Here is a 19,852-nt window from a genome sequence, read left to right as displayed (position 1 = left end):
AGTTCTGAAATACAAACCATCATCTCGTTGAGGTATAAAACCATTTTATTCTTCTCTGTCATTCTCCATTACGATCAAGTGTTTGTCAGATATCTGCACTGTATTTAAGGGATGAATTATACATTGTCTGCGGCATTTCAAAAAATGGTTCAAATGGCTCTGAGCACTATGGGACTTAACAGCTGTGGTCATCAGTCCCCTAGAACTTAGAACTACTTAAACCTAACTAACCTAAGGACATCCCACACATCCATGCCCGAGGCAGGATTCGAACCTGCGACCGCAGCAGTCGCACGGTTCCGGACTACGCGCCTAGAACCGCGAGACCACCGCGGCCGGCTATCTGCGGCATTTGTTGAGTGAAGTAGCATCATATGTAAAAAAAATTGTATGATTATTTATTTACTTAGAGTATGCAAATAAATACTGAAGTGTAACTAGCATACATAAATTGTATAATTTTACAAAGTAAGTAGAATTAAAACATTAAACCTACAAAATAGTATTTAAGTTTTTAATCCATTCAAGGGCTGCTGCCTCTGTCACTTGAAAGAAATCTTGTAGATTTGCTGAATAAGCTCGTCTACTGCAACTCGTTAAAGGTGTTTGACGGTCTGAGGTCCATTTCCAGAGTCGCGTTGAGAAGATGAAACCTTTCCCCTTCGATGGAGGTTTTCTGCACAGATGTCATTGAATGCACGAACCATATTAATTGTCTTCCAAGCATCTCGGGGTTGTATGTTGTATGTTGTGTGTTAATCGGGGACCTAGAAACGACGGAGAGGCTCCGTCCCCGCCTAAGCGGCAGTGGTCCACAACCCCACGACGACTATCGCAGTCCACTTCACCCCTCCGCTGCCCCACATCGAACACAGGGTTATTGTGCGGTTCGGCCCCCGATGGACGCCCCCAGGGAACGTCTCACAACAGACGAGTGTAACCCCTATGTTTGCGTGGTACAGTAATGGTGGTGTGCGCGTACGTGGAGAACTTGTTTGCGCAGCAATTGCCGACATAGTGTAGCTGAGGCGGAAGAGGGGGAACCAGCCCACATTCGCCGAGGCAGATGAAAAACCGCCTAAAAACCATCCACACACTAGCCGGCTCACCGGCCCTCGACACAAGTCCGCCGGGCGGATTCGTGCCGGGGACAAGGCGCTCTTTCCCACTCCGGAAAGCCGTGCGTTAGACAGCTCTGCTATCCGCATGGGCTAAGCATGTCGGGGTACTTCCATTCCGGCTGGTCTTCTATCAGGTCTTATGAGTACTGATATTCTCATAGGCAACGCTGTTCTAAGTTTCCTACCACTTCCTGCTCGTGTTGATATTCACTGCTTGCACGATTCTTCTAATTCGGCAGGTAACTGCTTGTATTTTAATAGTCTGATTCTAGTTGCAGGCACGTCGTAGTGAATTGGGAGCTTGGCGGTTTCAATCAATTTTTCATGTTCCTTCAAAGGTCATCAAATCTGCGAAGATCTGGTGACTAATAGTGGTAACCAGTGAAGAGGAGTAAATCCTATCCAACCTGTTATTGTCCTCACTGATGTACGCTACTAGCCATTAAAACTGCTACACCAAGAAGAAATGCAGATGATAAACGGGTATTCATTGGACAAATATATTATACTAGAACTGACGTGTGATTACATCTTCGCGCAATTTGGGTGCATAGATCCTGAGAAATCAGTACCCAGACAACCACCTCTGGCCGTAACAACGGCCTTGATACACCTGGGCATTGAGTCAAACAGAGGTGTACAGGTACAGTTGCCCATGCAGCTTCAACACGATGCCACAGTTCATCAAGAGTAGTGACTGGTGTATTGTGACGAGCCAGTTGCTCGGCCACCATTGACCAGACGTTTTCAATTGGTGAGAGATCTGGAGAATGTGCTGGCCAGGGCAGCAGTCGAACATTTTCTGTATCCAGAATGTCCCGTACAGGACCTGCAACATACGGTCGTGCTTTATCAAGCTGAAATGTAGGGTTTCGCAGGGATCGAATGAGGGGTAAAGCCACGGGTCGTAACACATCTGAAATGTAACGTCCACTGTTCAAAGTGCCGTCAATGTGCACAAGAGGTGACCGAGACGTGTAACCAATGTCAACCCATACCATCACGCCGGATGATACGCCAGTATGGCGATGACGAATACACGCTTCCAATGTGCGTTCACCGCGATGTCGCCAAACACGGATGCGACCATCATGATGCTGTAAACAGAACCTGGATTCATCCGGAAAAATGACGTTTTGCCATTCGTGTATCCAGGTTCGTCGTTGAGTACACCATCGCATGCGCTCCTGTGATGCAGCGTCAGGGGTAACCGGAGCCATGGTCTCCGAGCTGATAGCCCATGCTGCTGCAAACGTCGTCGAACTATTCGTGCAGATGGTTGCTGTCTTGGAAAAACCCCATCTCTTGACTCAGGGATCGAGATGTGGCTGCACGATCCGTTACAGCCATTAGGATAAGATGCATGTCATCTCGACTGCTAGAGATACGAGGCCGTTGGGATCCGTCGACCAACGCGAGCATCAATGTCGCGATACGATAAATCGCAATCGCGATAGGCTACAATCCGACCTTTATCAAAGTCGGATGGGCCTCTTAAACTGGTCGGAAAACTGATAACAAACTGAAACAAAATAAATCACATTTTTGCACTGTAAGTACCATGCAGTGGGCACCCTGGCTGTAGGGTAAAATAAGTTCTGAAATACAAACCATCATCTCGTTGAGGTATAAAACCATTTTATTCTTCTCTGTCATTCTCCATTACGATCAAGTGTTTGTCAGATATCTGCACTGTATTTAAGGGATGAATTATACATTATCTGCGGCATTTCAAAAAATGGTTCAAATGGCTCTGAGCACTATGGGACTTAACAGCTGTGGTCATCAGTCCCCTAGAACTTAGAACTACTTAAACCTAACTAACCTAAGGACATCCCACACACCCATGCCCGAGGCAGGATTCGAACCTGCGACCGCAGCAGTCGCACGGTTCCGGACTGCGCGCCTAGAACCGCGAGACCACCGCGGCCGGCTATCTGCGGCATTTGTTGAGTGAAGTAGCATCATATGTAAAAAAAAATTGTATGATTATTTATTTACTTAGCGTATGCAAATAAATACTGAAGTGTAACTAGCATACATAAATTGTATAATTTTACAAAGTAAGTAGAATTAAAACATTAAACCTACAAAATAGTATTTAAGTTTTTAATCCATTCAAGGGCTGCTGCCTCTGTCACTTGAAAGAAATCTTGTAGATTTGCTGAATAAGCTCGTCTACTACAACTCACGCATTTCTCCTCCTTACACGAGGCATCACAACATCGTTTCACCTGGTAACGTCGGTCAACTGCTGTGTGTGTATGAGAAATCGGTTGGAAACTTCCCTCATGTCAGCAGGTTGTAGGTGTCGCCACAGGCGCCAATATTGTGTGAATGCTCTGAAGAGCTAATCATTTGCATACTACAGTATCTTTTTCCTGTCGGTTAAATTTCGCCTCTGTAGCACGTCATCTTCGTGGTGTAGTAATTTTAGTGGCCAGCAGTGTATTTAGCTGAACAACTAGTTTTCTCACCTGTGGCCTATTAAGCCGCACTGGAGCACAGCATTCGGCAGCAGAGTACACGAGTCCTAAAGGAGCACATCGTAGATCTGTAGCCATTGCGCCCCAGGAGGTACCTCCTAGTTTGTGGTGTTACTACGCGATATCAGTCTTGCTGCGGCGTTTTCTGTGTGTTTTTGGTAGGACCAGATTCTATCAAGAAATTACTCCTAAGTCTTGGGTGGTGGAGTACTCAACCATTAACAGTGACGTTCAGCCTTGGACTGGTGATTCGGTTGTTAAGTTGAAAGCGGCGGACTTCGGTTTTCGTTGGATTTGGTGTTAATCTTCTTTTTTTGTAGTTTTCATGCATTGTATTTCGATCTGTGGAAAGCATCTCTTCAGTTGCTTCAACTTCTCTATTTAGTGGCCAAAATCGGATTGTCCGCATATTCCTTGACTCTATTTCAGCGACATCAGATTTATAAAATTTGAACACAACTGGTGCCGAAAGTGAAGCCTGTGGAACACCATTATTAAGTTTCTTCTGTCTGCTCAATGAACTGCTGTGGATCACTTGGCAGTATCTCATACGTAACATATTGTGTAGAAACCTAATTATAGTATGGCAGCCACAACTATCTATTACAGATCTCCTAGCTTAAAGGCGAATACACGACTCCATCACGACGGTTTTTCTCAGGAGCAATCATAAAATTCGAGTTTTTGTATAATAATGTTGGATAAGACAGAGTAAACTCAAGGAAGAAACAACAGATGAAAATTGTAACGTACGTAATTAGAAGAAACCTTCACTTTTGCCCAAAATTTCTCTTTCCACATAGAAAAATATAATATTCACTAACGGGAAGTGTTAGAAAATGAAGTATCAGTCCGATATTAATCTTACTCTGTGAGATGTTCATGACGTTATCAGTATTAGATGATTAAACTCCCATTCCATTCTACGTACACTACCTGATCAAATGGATCCGGACACCCCATTTAATGCGAAATTTACCGCTAGTCGCATCGAAAGGCGGACCTACCAGTATAAAAGGAGGCGGATAGTATTGTTTTGTCTGTATAGAAGCACCAACACCAAAGTGGAACGGTCAGGAGAGTTGAGTGTACTAATCTTTGGAGTCACCCGAGTAACAAATCCATTAGGGACATATCAGTGCTTCTAAAGCTGTCCACGATGACTTTTTGCGACGTGATAGTCAAATACAAACGCCAAGGAACAACTGCAGCTGCACAAAACCAGGCAGACCACATGAACTGATGGAGAGGGACCCTCTAGAATTGCGGAAGGTGGCTGTAAAAATTTGCACTAAATCGACAGGAGGAATTGGTCGTGAGTTCTAAAGTACTACCATCAGTCCTACTTGCGGAATGATTGTGCATAGGGAATTAAAAAACTGTTTTTACAGAGGCAGAGCAGCTTCTCATCAGCCCCATTTTTCTATAGTGAGTACTAAGAGAGACTTGTGGTGGTGTAAAGAGCGCCGCCACTGGGTAGTGGATGCCTGGAAACGAGCAATTTGGAGGCATTATCACTCTGTACCCTATGGAAAAACAAGAGAAGAGTTTGGATTTGTCGAATGCCTGGAGGACGTCACCTTTCATCATGTGTAGTGCCGACATTGAAGTACACAGGAGGTGGTGTTACGGTGTGGGACTGTTTTTCGTGCTTAGGGTGTGGTTCTCTTACAGCGCTTAAGAAAACGCCAAATGCGGAAGAATGTGTACAAATTTTACGGCATTGTGTTCCGCATACAGTAGGGGAACAGTTCGGAGGCGATGATTGTCTCGGGTCGATAGTGTAGCCTGTCACAAATCTGCATCTGTGGGGCAACGTGAGACGCCCTGCTAAACCCGCAGGACAGGACAGGTGGCACAAGTTGTGGAAAGGGGCCAAAATAAGCGGCTGTCAGTTACACTCGAACAATCAACCTTTTATTTGATCAAACATTTCAAGAGGCAAAAAATTAAAAAAAAAACACAGCTTCAGTTTTGGAACTTAATTAGCGGCTGAATGCGCAGTACAATCTCATGCATTAATGGCAAGACCACTTTAATTTAAAAACGGCTGAAAGCCAATAACTTAAAGCTCAATCAAAATCAGAAATTTAAAAGGCAAGGCCTTATCTAAAAACAGTTCCTTAATTAGCCTGAAGGCCCAAAGAATCTGACACTTTAAGAGCAAACAATTTAAATTCATAATCGTCCGAAGGCCCAACACTTAAGGCTCAATAAATTAATTTTAAAAAATGCCAAAGGCTTTACGAAAAACAGTTCTTAAATTAGGCTGAAGGCCCAAACCATCTAACACCTTAAGAGCAGAACAACTTTAATTCAAAATCGGCCGAAGGTCCAAACAATCTGACCCCTTAAAGGCCAAACAACCTTAATCTAAAAATCGGCTAGAAGCCATACAAGTACAAACAACAAGAACAAACAAGAAATGGCGGTGCACTCAAGGGGGCTCAGAAGTTCCGAGGGTCGGCCTGGAATTCAAACACTAACGCTCGCTTAGGTGGGACAGGCAGTCAGCCCAATCATTGTCGATACGACGACTATCAAACCGACAGACAGTCAATGGACCCACCAGCAGGATAACCTCCGTTTCACCCGACTAGCACACAACAGGAAGTTAAATGGAACAACGTACAAGGTATTGGCGCCCACAACCAATTATACATTGATCTGTCAAAGTAACATCGTGCTGGACAGCAACGATACGATGGGGAAAATACATTGCCTGGATTTACGTCAATGGTCAGGGCAGGTAACCGGAACGTTAACGGCTACAAGGCAGAAGATTCCGCTGGTGCACTTCAATTCAAATAACCAAGTACAGTTAAACTCCACTAGAGGATGACTAAAATTTGCCAACTTGAAAACACACGGTGCTGCTCGCGGGAATATCCCAACAGTCGACCACGAACTCCAAACGACACAATGTGAACAGTCGTGACCTGCTGGTGGATTACGTCAAAACTCAACCTTCATGTCCAGAGTCGGTGAGCCACGAACATCGTAGCAATAGGAACAGCACAACACACTCCGACACCGCATAGAGGCTGCCAGCGGGCTCAGCCAAACTAGGCGCCGCAGAGATTTCCTCGCTGCTCCACGCCAACCGACCAAATGCCCGCACACAGCCCAGCTGGAAACTATAAGCGCCAGGTCAAAGGTAGTCCAAGGTGCGGATATCGATACACACTGCTGCTGCCACCCGCGGAAAGACAGGATAACAGCATAACTGTGATAACCGCCGGAGGCTACACACAGTATAGAAACAAAGGTTTAATCCAACGCATAGCCTGAGCCTACCACGGCTCACAATGGTTTGTGGACAACGGCATTTCTGAAATGAACTGGCCTGCCCTGAGTCCTGACTTGAACCATCTGGAGCATTTCTGGGAGGAGTCAGAACGTCGACTTCGCTCCAGATCTCCACCTTCTCTGGTTTCATTTCTTGAGGAAGAATTGGCTTCCATCCTTCCACAGGCGTTCACACACCACACTGGAAGCGTACCTATCACATTTAAAGTCTTCAGTAAGGCAAAGGGAAGGATATTCCCACATTAATATCTGCTAATAAATATCAGGATATTTTTTTATCTGATACTGTATGTGCTCTACCAATCTCTCAGCTGTGCGAAAAGCTTCCCACAATGGTTCTGTAGCGCCACAGCTCCACAAGTTAGTGATCGAAAGAATATAGCAATGTCTGACTGTTCGTGATAAATTTAAAAAATCTACTTAATAGACGCAATTTACGAGAAGTTGCGTGAGACGATCACCAGCTGAAAAGTTTCAGTAACGATAGACACAACCAATAGCATTCATTTACTCACATTCATTCTTCATCTGTAGGAATGACCTTTTTCTGTGCTGAAAATGCTGTAAATAACCTCGCATACATATAAAATTTTAATAAGCGTATCCCACATGCATGTAACTACTGGAGTATCAGTTTGGCAGCTTCACTGTTTTCCAAGTTCTGGGGCGGGGGGAGGGTGAGGAATCATATTATATTTAACCTTAGTCGCGTTGAGATATATTTCATTAACATATTCTCATTGGATGTCTGTTGTTTTATTTATGGTATTTTATTCAGATGTGCTTGTGGCAGTCCAACTCAACTGAAACACAAACAATCCTGTTGGCAGAACATCCGCAACTGAGCATTATAGCAGAGGTTGAAAATACCGCTCCAGTTGTGAATTACTTTATTTTCACACAACCGGTTTCGGACTGTTATAAGCCCATCCTCAGGTGTCGTAGCTGTGCTGTGTCTTCCACCGCCGAGTGTACCAGGCGCGGTGTGCTGCCTACGAGCGCAGCATTATGCGTTGCCCAGTATGAAGAGGGATTGTGCCACTTGTACACGAGGGAGCGTTCTTTGCCAGATGGCGAAGATAGGACAACACATCCAGCCACCATTAGGTAGCTTCCCTGTCCCAAAGGGCCATTTTGTCCATGCACATAAAGATTTAGTGGGTCCACTACCTGAATCTAACGGATTTCGTTATATCCTCTTAGTCATCGACCGAACGACTTGATAGGTGGAGGCCCCACTCTCCTCAGGGACATATCAGCAGAGACAGTGGCGAGATGGTTCGTCGACTTATGGAGAGCGAGATTTGGCTCCCCTGAGTCGCTCTCCCTCTTCTGCGCTCATAGGCAGCACACCGCGCCTCGTACATGCGGCGCTTTTTTTTAAAAATAAAAAAAATCTCATTTTTTTCACTTTCGTTCGTTGCATCTGCTCGGGGCGGACATCGTAAGACACCCGTTTAAGTTCGTCGTTGATCGGTTAACTCAGTTTTTTTTTTATTACAGAGGGTAGCTAACCCTCTGACTGAACACGCTGAGCTATCGTGCCGGCATGTACACGCGGCGCTCGGGGATAACAGCATAGCTACGACACATGAAGATGGTTTTATAAGTCCGAAACGGGTCGTGTGAAAATAAAGTAATTCACAATAAGCGTTATTTTCAACCTCTGCTCAACTGAAACATTCAAAATAAATTAATCTAGAACGTAACCTTTATGCTCGTGAGTAAACAGTGCGCACAGTGCCGGCCGGTGTGGCCGAGCGGTTCTAGGCGCTACAATCTGGAACCGCGCAACCGCTACGGTCGCAGGTTCGAATCCTGCCTCGGGCATGGATGTGTGTGATGTCCTTAGGTTAGTCAGGTTTAAGTTGTTCTAAGTCTAGGGGACTGATGACCTCAGATGTTAAGTCCCATAGTGCTCAGAGTCATTTGAACCAAGTGCGCACAATGAATGCCGTTGTGCCAGTGAAATAGGACGATAACGCGGCTACTTGCTACAGACGCGACGCCGGTGCTGCTGCGCACGTTCGCGAACGCGACGCTGGCGCCCGGCTCTGCGTGGTCGGCGCAGTGCGAGGCGTCGGGCTCCCCGGCGCCCGCCGTCTCCTGGGCGCTGGACGGCGCGCCGCTCGAGTCGTCGCCGGGCGGGGAGCGCGTCGCCGTCAGCAACCGCGTCACCGCCGACGGCGTCCTCAGCTACCTCAACGTGTCCGCCCTGGCGCCAGAGCACGGCGGGCGCTACGTCTGCTCCGCCACCAACGCCGTCGGCTCCGTCACGCACCAGGTACGCAACTTCCGATAGTGATTATGCGAAGATCAGGAGACCGCCTCAGACGAGCAGACGACTGGTCGCCCTGGAGCGCTACAGGTGGTGTAGATCTAGTATCAGGTGCTCATGTCAGCCTTCATAGCTGACGTAAGTCACAGCAGTGAAGTATGTCCCAGTCTGTTGTACAAAACCACCGCATTGAAGACATGATAATATGACATAAGGAGATATGGTCGTTTATATTGTGACAGTCGCAAACTCACTCATTCAAAGCTACAGAGTACCTCCCTATGAGCTAGAATCATGAAATTCGGCAAGAAGCAAGGTTTCACAATACAAGTAACCATAAAAACTCTGAAAATTGTTAATTTGTAATTATATCACAAGAGAAAAAGTTTTTGTCATGTTATCCGACTGTCTGGCCGTCCGTCTGCTAAGACATCTTTTCTCAGGAACAGATAGACGTATCAAATTGGAATTTATGTCAAATATTAAGATCTACGATCCCTTGACGGTGTGCAAAAGCTTCTACGTCAATGAAATAGAAAGATGCGGCAATTTGTGCCACATATTTTGATATATTGCCAGTTAAAATCTAGTTGTCGCACGACAGAGCGGATCAGGTTGTGGAAAGGGGCCAAGATCAATTACTTTTAGCCGCGCGGGATTAGCCGAGCGGTCTTAGGCGCTGCAGTCATGGACTGTGAGGCTGGTCCCGGCGGAGGTTCGAGTCCTCCCTCGGGCATGGGTGTGTGTGTTTGTCCGTAGGATAATTTAGGTTAAGTAGTGTGTAAACTTAGGGACTGATGACTTTAGCAGTTAAGTACCATAAGATTTCACACACATTTGAACATTTTGTTCCAAGGATCGGCCTGGGGAGGAAACTCTAACCACAGTTTAGGTAAGACAGACAGCCAAGCGTAACACTACACAATCAGGTTGCAGCACGACCTACGGACGGCTGAAGAACCAACCAACAACCTAATCAATTCCCTTCCACCCGACACACTCGCTGCTCTATTTCAACCGACCGACTGACTACTCCAGTACGCAGACAACATTGATCTGCTCAGTGGAAATCACAGAAGCTACACACGGTTCCACGTAAACACACCTGCAAAATCGTAAAAGCATTCACAGACGAACAATAAGGACGAACCAGTTCGACACACAGAGAATTTCCACAAGCTGTCGGCGACCAAATACACGTCGTCCGATTAGACAACCGATCGAACGACCAACCCAGGTCGTTCCCACTGGCGTTACGTGTGTCGCCAACGGCTGTCCGAAGCTGACTGCAGCTCCAACCCGACGCAACTCGATGTCCGTTCGTAATTCGGAGACACGGCGACCCGGGCACACTGGCTCTGACCCAACCATGCAGAGGTAACTCTTGCCCATTGAGCACGACATATCTGCACAAGGAAGGAACCAACGTACGTCCGGCAAGGTGACTAACTGACGAGGCCCTCAAACGGTCAAAAGACCAAATACACGTCGTCCGACGAGACGACCGACCGAACGACCAATCAACGGTCGTCCAGCTCGAACAGTTCATGTGTATCGCCAGCGGACGGCGAGCACTGGCTGTCCGCACCTGACTGGTGCTCCGTCCCCGACTGCTGCACCGAGCGAGGTGGCGCAGTGGTTAGCACACTGGACTCGCATTCGGGAGGACGACGGTTCAATCCCGTCTCCGGCCATCCTGATTTAGGTTTTCCGTGATTTCCCTAAATCGTTTCAGGCGAATGCCGAGATGGTTCCTTTGAAAGGGCACGGCCGATTTCCTTCCCAATCCTTCCCTAACCCGATCTTGCGCTCCGTCTCTAATGACCTCGTTGTCGACGGGACGTTAAACACTAACCACCACCAACCACCACCACCCGACTGCTGCGTCCCGACTGTTGCTCCGTGCCCGACTCACTTTCTGACACACGACGACCCGGAAATACTATCGGGCGCTCAAGAGATATTACAATAGAGCACTTATCGATAAGCTCAAAAATGGTTCAAATGGCTCTGAGCACTATGAGGTCATTAGTCCCCTAGAACTTAGAACTAGTTAAACCTAACTAACCTAAGGACATCACAAACATCCATGCCCGAGGCAGGATTCGAACCTGCGACCGTAGCGGTCTTGCGGTTCCAGACTGCAGCGCCTTTAACCGCACGGCCACTTCGGCCGGCTATCGATAAGCGCTGCTGCTCCCACTCATGGTCAGGTAAGGCAGGAAGTTATTGACGCCACTAAATGGAATAAAAGGCGGCAGGACGATAACAGAAGATGACAAACAATAAACGGAATGAACACTAGCCGCGCACGGCTCACCAGTATCAATACCAGTAACAGGCAAGAACCGTCAAAATTCTCGATTTCCGGGCTGGATGAACCACCTACATACATAACTAAGTTTGTACGGAACCTTGGGTGCGCGAGTCCTACCCTTACTTATCAGCATTTTCTTTTTATTGCATCAACGCGGACTGTCCACCATGGAATGGTGTGCCGCTCTCACAGCCATATACCACTGCGTAAGAACAGTGACCGCAAGAAGACCCCAACCGGCAGGGACCGGATACGATTGTCACGCCTTGTCAGTGACAGTTTGTTTCAAACTCGACGTAGCTCCTGCTGTCAGTACATGCAGGTGCATTGCAAACAGTTTTCGAGCGATCATTGCGAAGGGAACTACACGCAATTGACATTTGGAGTCGGGCACGTCGCAAAAAGTCACTGGCCGCAGCAACAAATAAAGCAGCAAGTCTTCAGTGCTCCAAATAACACAGGAATAGCTGACTCGAAGCGTGTGGTCTGATGATTAGGGATTTGTCTCTTTTCAAATGATGCAAGGCATGGAATCGACCGACCGACCAATGAGGTGTTAAACCCGCAGGCCAAATGTGGTTTTGTGATTGTGTTTTTCTTATCGCAGTATTCTCAATGACCAACAGTTGTCCTTGTTTCTAGATATTCGTGATGAGTGTTCTGTGGACACGTCACCCAAGATGCGAATAGTTGTGTTTACAGGGCGGCACAACACTCAGGAATCCGATCACACATAGACTGATCTGCTAATCATCCAATCTTAAACCCATAGGAAACACTCTCCAATATTTGAAGCAGCGGTGAAACAAATCTATCAACCACACAGCATTTCTTCCACTGAACTCAGAAGTCCATTAGGATCACGTCTGGTGAGCGCGGCAGTTGTAACGTTGATATGCTTCTCGCACTCAAATGGTCTGGAAAAATGTTTTGTAGAGAAAAAAGAACACAAAGTCGGCACATTGGAAGAGATACCGTCCTGTTGAAAACTAGCATCCGATGGCAACTAAGGAACAGCGGCGTGATCCTGGCGACTTTACGTTCATGAAACAAGAACTTTCAGAAGGCAGTCCCACATATTCAAACCTTTAACTGAGAAGATCGCACACGCTGAAATTGTGCCTTTTATGAACCCACCGACATGAAATGTTGCCTTGTGCTAGGTGACTGTATCAACAGACAAGCGTCATCTTCGGAAATTTCCAGTATCAGCTCTGCATACTATTTCCAACGAGGTCGATCAATTTTCCGCAAAGCAAGAAGGAGAGGTGGATCAATGCTGTGGCCACGACGCTCGACGTAAGTTGATGGTTGATGATGTTTGCTTTGTAGGGCGCTCAAGTGCACTGTCATGAGCGCCCGTACAAAGTTCCAGTTTTTACACAGTCCAATTTTTTACACAGTGCAATCTATCTACTGCCACGAATGATGACCATGAGGATGAAATTATGAGGACAACACAAATACCCAGTCCCCAGGCAGAGAAAATCCCCTACCCGGCCGGGAAGCCGACCTGGGACCCCATGATCCAGGGGCAGCAACGCTAGCCACTAGACCACGAACTGCAGACTCTCCGGAAGTGGCCTCATTGGCCTTCTTCGTGTGGGGATTTTTGAAGCAGCAAGTTTGTCGCACTCTTGTTGTATGTCTGGGTGACAGGGTTAAGGTGACAATAGGACTAGTCACAGCAGCGATGCACGGCATTTTGTGGAAGAGATCCGAGTGTCGTGCAAATACAGTCCGCGCTATCATGGCACACATGGCGACGTGTCGTCAAAAACTGCAAGTTGTTCTTGCCAGTTGTGAACAACATTGTAATGAACATCTTTCTAATATTTGACCGAACTGCTTGTTGTTGATGTTGTGGTCTTCAGTTCAGAGACTGGTTTGATGCAGCTCTCAGTGCTACTCTATCCTGTGCAACCTTCTTCATTTCCCAGCACCTACTGCATCCAACATCCTTCTGAATCTGTTTAGTGTATTCATCTCTTGGTCTCCCTCTACGATTTTCACCCTCCACGCTGCCCTCCAACACTAACTTGGTAATCCCTTGATGCCTCATAATATGTCCTACCAACCGATCCTTTCTTCTAGCCAAGCTGAGCCACAAATTTCTCTTCTCTCCAATTCTATTCAATACTTCCTCATTGCTTATATGATCTACCCATCTAATCTTCGGCATTCTTCTGTAGCACGACATTCCGAAATCTTCTATTCTCTTCTTGTCTAAACTATTTATCGTCCACGTTTCACTTCCATACATGGCTACACTCCATTCAAATACTTTCAGAGACGACTTCCTGACAAATCTATACTCGCTGTTAACAAATTTCTCTTCTTCAAAAAAACTTTCCTAATCATTGCCAGTCTACATTTTATAGCCTTTCCATTTCGACCATCATCAGTTATTTTGCTCCCCAAATAGCAAAACTCCTTTACTACTTTAGGTGTCTCATTTCCTAATCTAATTCCCTCAGCATCACCCGATTTAATTCGACTACATTCCATTATCCTCGTTTTGCTTTTGTTGATGTTCATCTTATATCCTCCTTTCAAGACGCTGTCGATTCCGTTCAGCTGCTCTTCCAGGTCCTTCGCTGTCTCTGACAGAATTACAATGCCATCTGCGAACCTCAAAGTTTTTATTTCTTCTCCATGGATATTAATTCCTACTTCAAATTTTTCTTACGTTTCCTTTACTGCTTGCTCAATATACAGATTGAATAACGTCGGGGATAGGCTACAGTCCTGTCTCACTGCCGGCCGGAGTGGCCGAACGGTTAAAGGCGCTACAGTCTGGAACCGCACGACCGCTACGATCGCAGGTTCGAATCCTGCCTCGGGCATGGATGTGTGTGACGTCCTTAGGTTAGTTAGGTTTAAGTAGTTCTAAGTTCTAGGGGACTTATGACCACAGCACTTGAGTCCCATAGTGCTCAGAGCCATTTTTGAACCTGTCTCACTCCCTTCCCAACCGCTGCTTCCCTTTCATGCCCCTCAACTCTTATAACTGCCATCTGGTTTCTGTACAGATTGTAAATAGCCTTTCGCTCCCTGTATTTTACCCTGCCACCTTCAGAATTTGAAAGGGAGTATTCCAGTCAACACTGTCAAAAGTTTTCTCTACGTCTACAAATGCTAGAAACGTAGGTTCGCCTTTCTTTAATCTATTTTCTAAGATAAGTCATAGGGTCAGTATTGCCTCACGTGTTACAACATTTCTACGGAATCCAAACTGATCTTCCCCGAGGTCGGTTCTACCAGTTATTCCATTCATTTGTAAAGAATTCATGTTAGTATTTTGCAGCCGAGGATTATTAAACTGATAGTTCGGTAATTTTCACATCTGTCAACACCTGCTTTCTTTGGGACTGGAATTATTATATTCTTCTTGAAGACTGAGAGTATTTCGCCTGTCTCATACATCTTGCTGACCAGATGGTAGAGTTTTGTCAGGGCTGGCTCTCCCAAGGCTATCAGTAGTTCTAATGGAATGTTGTCTACTCCCGGAGCCTTGTTTCGACTTAGGTCTTCACGCAATATCATGTCTCCCATTTCATCCTCATCTACATCCTTTTCCATTTCCATAATATTGTCCTCCAGAACATCGCGCTTGTATAGACCCTCTATATACTCCTTCCACCTTTCTGCTTTCCCTTCTTTGGTTAGAACTGGGTTTCCCTCTGAGCTCTTGATATTCATGCAAGAGGTTCTCTTTTCTCCAAATGTGTCTTTAATTTTCCTGTAGGCAGTATCTATCTTACCCCTAGTGAGATAAGCCTCTACATCCTTACATTTGTCCTCTAGCCATTCCTACGTAGCCATTTCCTCCTTTCATAAATTAAATTCAATATCTCTTCTGTTACCCAAGGATTTCTATTAGCCCTTGTCTTTTTACCTACTTGATCATCTGCTGCCTTCACTGTTTCATCTCTCAAAGCTACCCGTTCTTCATCTACTGTATTTCTTTCCCCCACTCTTGTCAATCGTTCCCTAATGCTCTCCCTGAAACTCTCTAAAACCCCTGGTTCTGTCAGTTTATCCAAGTCCCATCTCCTTAAATTCCCACCTTTTTGCAGTTTCTTCAGTTTTAATCTACAGTTCATAACCAATAGATTGTGGTCAGAGTCCACATCTGCCCCTGGAAATGTATTACAATTTAAAACCTGGTTCCTAAATCTCTGTCTTACCATTATGTTATCTATCTGAAACCTTACAGTATCTCCAGGCTTCTTCCATGTACACAACGTTCTTTCATGATTCTTGAACCAGGGGTTAGCTATGATTAAGTTATGCTCTGTGTAAAATTCTACCAGGCAGCTTCCTTTTTCATTTCTAACCCCATTCCATATTCACCTACTACGTTTCATTCTCTTCCTTTTCCTACTATCGAATTCCAGTCCCCCATGACTATTAAATTTTCGTCTCCCTTTAGTATCTGAATAATTTCTTTCATGTCATCATACATTTCACCAATCTCTTCGTCATCTGCGGAATTAGTTGGCATATAAACTTGTAGTACTGTGGTAGGCGTGGGCTTCGTGTCTATCTTGGCCACAATAATACGTTCACCATGCTGTTTGCAGTAGCTTACCCGCACTCCTATCTTTTTTTATCCATTATTAAACCGACTCCTACATTACCCCTATTTGATTTTGTATTTATAACCCTGTATTCACCTGAGCAGAAGTTTTGTTCCTCCTGCCACTGAACTTAACTAATTCCCATTACATCTTACTTTTACCTATCCATTTCCGTTTTTAAATTTTCTAACCTACCTGCTCAATTAAGGGATCTGACATTCCACGCTACGACCCGTAGAACGCCTGTTTTCTTTCTCCTGATAACGACTTCCTCCTGAGTAGTCCCCACCCGGGTATCCGAATGGGGGACTATTTTACCTCCAGAATATTTTACCCAAGAGGACGCCATCATCATTTAACCATACAATAAAGCTGCATGCACTCGGGAGAAATTACGGCTCTAGTTTCCCCTTGCTTTCAGCCGTTCGCAGTACCAGCACAGCAAGGCAATTTTGGTTAGTGTTACAAGGCCAGATCAGTCAATCATCCAGACTGTCGCCCCTGCAACTACTGAAAAGTCTGCTGTCCCTCTTCAGGAGCCACACGTTTGTCTTGCCTCTCAACAGATACCCCTCCATTGTGGTTGCACCTACGGTATGGCTGTCTGTATCGCTGAGGCACGCAAGCCTCTCCACCACCGGCAAGGTCCATAGTTCATTGGGGGGGGGGGGGGGGGGGGGAGAGAGGGGGGTTCGAACTGCTTAGTCACAATATTAATCGAAAGCACCAAGTAACTCGGATATAAGAGAAAAACAGTAACCTCCTAAATCTCAATTTCTTTCGTTTCTGTTGGCAGCTACTGGTTTGGTTTGTCATAGTAAACTTATGACCACAAATAATTCACCGAGACTAAGTGATGAGTTGAAGTCGTAGCTGCTGTACAGTACAAACGGGGATGGCTACCTTTTGTTCGTACGGAGCGGCTCCAAGCACAATCTCTGGGCCACGTGATGGATGTGATTTTTGAAACCAGTTTCTCTCCTGTGCCAACCTATTAATCTCAGAATAGCACTTGCAACCTACGGCCTCAATTATTTATTGGTTGTATTCTAATCTCTGTGTTCCTCTATAGCTCCCTCTGGTACCATGGAAGTTATTCCCTGATATCTTCATACAGTACATATCCTATCATCATGCCCCTTCTTCTCAGTGTTTTCCATACATTCGCCTCCTCTCCAACTAATTTTCAACGTTCTTCTACAGCAATACATCTCAGATGCTTCGTTTCTCTTCTGTTCCGAATTTCTCAGAGTCCATACAATCAGACTTTTGGGAAAACATCATCCAAACAATTCTGAAGATTGCAAGAGCCGACAACTGCGAGCATTGTCGCACAATCAGCTTAACAGCTCATTCAGCTGTGCGTGGCTCGTGTTTGTGCCATCTCTTATTTAACATCCTGTTTTTGCTGTATTGCCAACTCGTTATGTTAGTTTCAATTACTTGCGTCTCTGTGTTGCTGCTTTGCCTGCCCATGAGTGGCAGCAGCAGCGCTTATCGATATAAGCCCTGCCATATTGTCTTTGCTAGATTGCTATTACTTCCCGGCAGTCGTGTGTCGACCAGTGAGTTGCAACGTGTCAGCAGTTAGTTCGGACCTGGCAGTGTTTGAGTTGGCACGCGGCACAGGTACAATCGGGGCGCAGCAGCAGTGAGGTCCGGACCGCCACGACTCACCCGACAGTTGCTGACACACATGATTGGAGTCGCGACAACTCTGGTTGGTTGTCGGTCAGTCGTTCTGCCAGATGACGTGTATTTGGCTGGCGATCGCTTATGGGTTGGCTGTGTATGCTGACTCGTGATCCGTCCCTGTATTGTACGGTCACTGCCATTAGCATTGTCTGGTTCTTCGTGCAAGTGTTCATGAAACTATGTGTAGTTTGTGTGATTTTGACTGACAAGTTGTTTTAAATGTTGTCGGAGTACTTGCTCTGAGGAGTTGGTCGTTTGGCATGGAGTAGCGAGGAAATCTCAACAGGGCATAGTCTGGCTGGGCCCGCTGGCGGTCTCTATGCAGTGTCAGAGTGTGTGGGGTTGTTCAGATTGCTACGAGGTCCGTGGCTCACTAACCCTGGACACGAAAGTTGAGTTTGGATTTAATTTGCCAGCAAGTCAAGACTCTTCCCATTGTGCCGTTTGGTTCTCGTTGTTGGCTGTTTTGAACATCCCCGCGAGCAACAACGTGTGTGCTAGAGTTGGCGAAGCTTTAGCCACCGTCTGGTGGAGTCTAACAATTTGATTATTTGCAAATTGAAGTTCACCAGCGGAATTTTCTGCCTTGTGGCCGTTAACGTTCCGGTTACCCGTCCTGGCCATTGACGTAAATTTACGCAGTGTTCTTTCCTCACTGTCCAGCACAGAGAGTAGTTCGACAGCTTAATGTCTGCTTGGTTGTGGGCGTCCATGCCTTTTAGGTTTGCATTGAACTCCCGGTTGTGTGCTGGTTGAGTGGAGCGCAAATTACCTTGTTGAGCCGGCTGCCTGTCTCACGTAAGTGAACATTGGTATTTCAAGTGCTGGCCGACCCTCGAAACTTCTGAGCGCCGTTAGATGCACTGCCTTTTCTTATTTTCTGCTTTGTGTATTTGTATGGCTCATAGCCGATGGTTTTGAATTAAAGTTGAATTGTTTTTAGTGGTCTTTTAAGTTATGGGCCTTCAGCCATTTTAAAATTAGAAGTTTCTTGCTTGTCAGGTGTTAGATTGTTTGGGTCTTCAGCCTGATTAAAATATTGTTTGAAGATAAAGCCTTGGGCCTTCTGCCTACTAAAAATTATTTTAGTTATGTTTTAAGTTATGGGCCTTCAGCCATTTAAAATTAAAATTCCTTGCTTGTCAAGTGCTAGATTGTTTGGGGCCTTCGGCCTACTTTAAGATAAGGCTTGTTGTTTAAATTTATTTTACCTTGAGTTTTAAGTCATGGGGCTTTCAGCCGTTTTTAAATTAAGGATCTTTGTCTTTCGAGCATCAGACTGTTTGGGGCCTTCAAACCTAATTGAAGATAAGACCTTCTGCCTTGTGTTTTTTATTTAATTTTACCTTGAGTCTAAAATCATCGGCCTTCAGCCGTCCTTAAATTAAGGTTGTTGCTTTTCAAGTGTTAGATTTTGGGGCCTTTAGCCAAATTATAGAATTTGCTTAACATGAGGCCTTCTGTCTTATAAATATTCTTTTGGCGTCTGAATTTTGAGTTAATGGCTTTCAGCCATTTTTTTTTAAATTAAAGTGGTTGTCCTTAAAGGCATAAGATAGTGTGGCGTATTCAGTCGATAAGTTCAAGAATTTGTACTGTAACGTTTGGTCAAATAAATAAAGTTATATGTGTTCGAGTGTAACTGACAGCCGCTCATTTGGCCCCTTTCCACAATTCCAACTACCTGTCCTGTCCTGCGGGTTTAGCAGGGCATTTCACTTATGTATCGAAGTTACTGACAAGATTAATTTACAGAAGAATGGAAGAGAAAAATGAGGATGTGTTAGAGGACGGTCAGTTTGGCTTTAAGAAAGGTAAAGGCTCCAGAGTGGCAGTTCTGACATTGATGTTGATATTGGAACCAAGACTGAAGAAAAATCAAGACACGTTTATGGGATTTGGACACCTGGAAAAAGTGTTTGACAGTGCCACATGGCGCAAGATATTCGAAATCCTGAGAAAAACAGGGGTAAGCTATAAGGAAAGGCGGGTAATATACAGCATGTACAAGAACCAAGAGGGATCAATAAGACTGGAAGATCAAGAAAGGAGCTTGTATGTTT

At 45.5% G+C, this 19,852-nt stretch overlaps 1 protein-coding gene across 1 annotated transcript in view; it reads left to right on the top strand.

Moving 5' to 3' along the window:
* The window catches only part of LOC126456377 (Down syndrome cell adhesion molecule-like protein 1), a 220,511-nt gene that overhangs the window by 171,313 nt on the left and 29,346 nt on the right, over positions 1 to 19,852 (top strand). Inside the window, exon 5 of the mRNA XM_050092130.1 lies at positions 8,917 to 9,200. Within this exon, the coding sequence (XP_049948087.1) occupies positions 8,917 to 9,200 (284 nt within the window). The remainder of the gene's footprint in view (positions 1 to 8,916; positions 9,201 to 19,852) is intronic.

Source organism: Schistocerca serialis, chromosome 2, assembly GCF_023864345.2.
Source record: "Schistocerca serialis cubense isolate TAMUIC-IGC-003099 chromosome 2, iqSchSeri2.2, whole genome shotgun sequence".
In the NCBI taxonomy this organism is placed as follows: domain Eukaryota; kingdom Metazoa; phylum Arthropoda; class Insecta; order Orthoptera; family Acrididae; genus Schistocerca; species Schistocerca serialis.
This window is presented reverse-complemented; position numbering and strand designations above follow the sequence as displayed.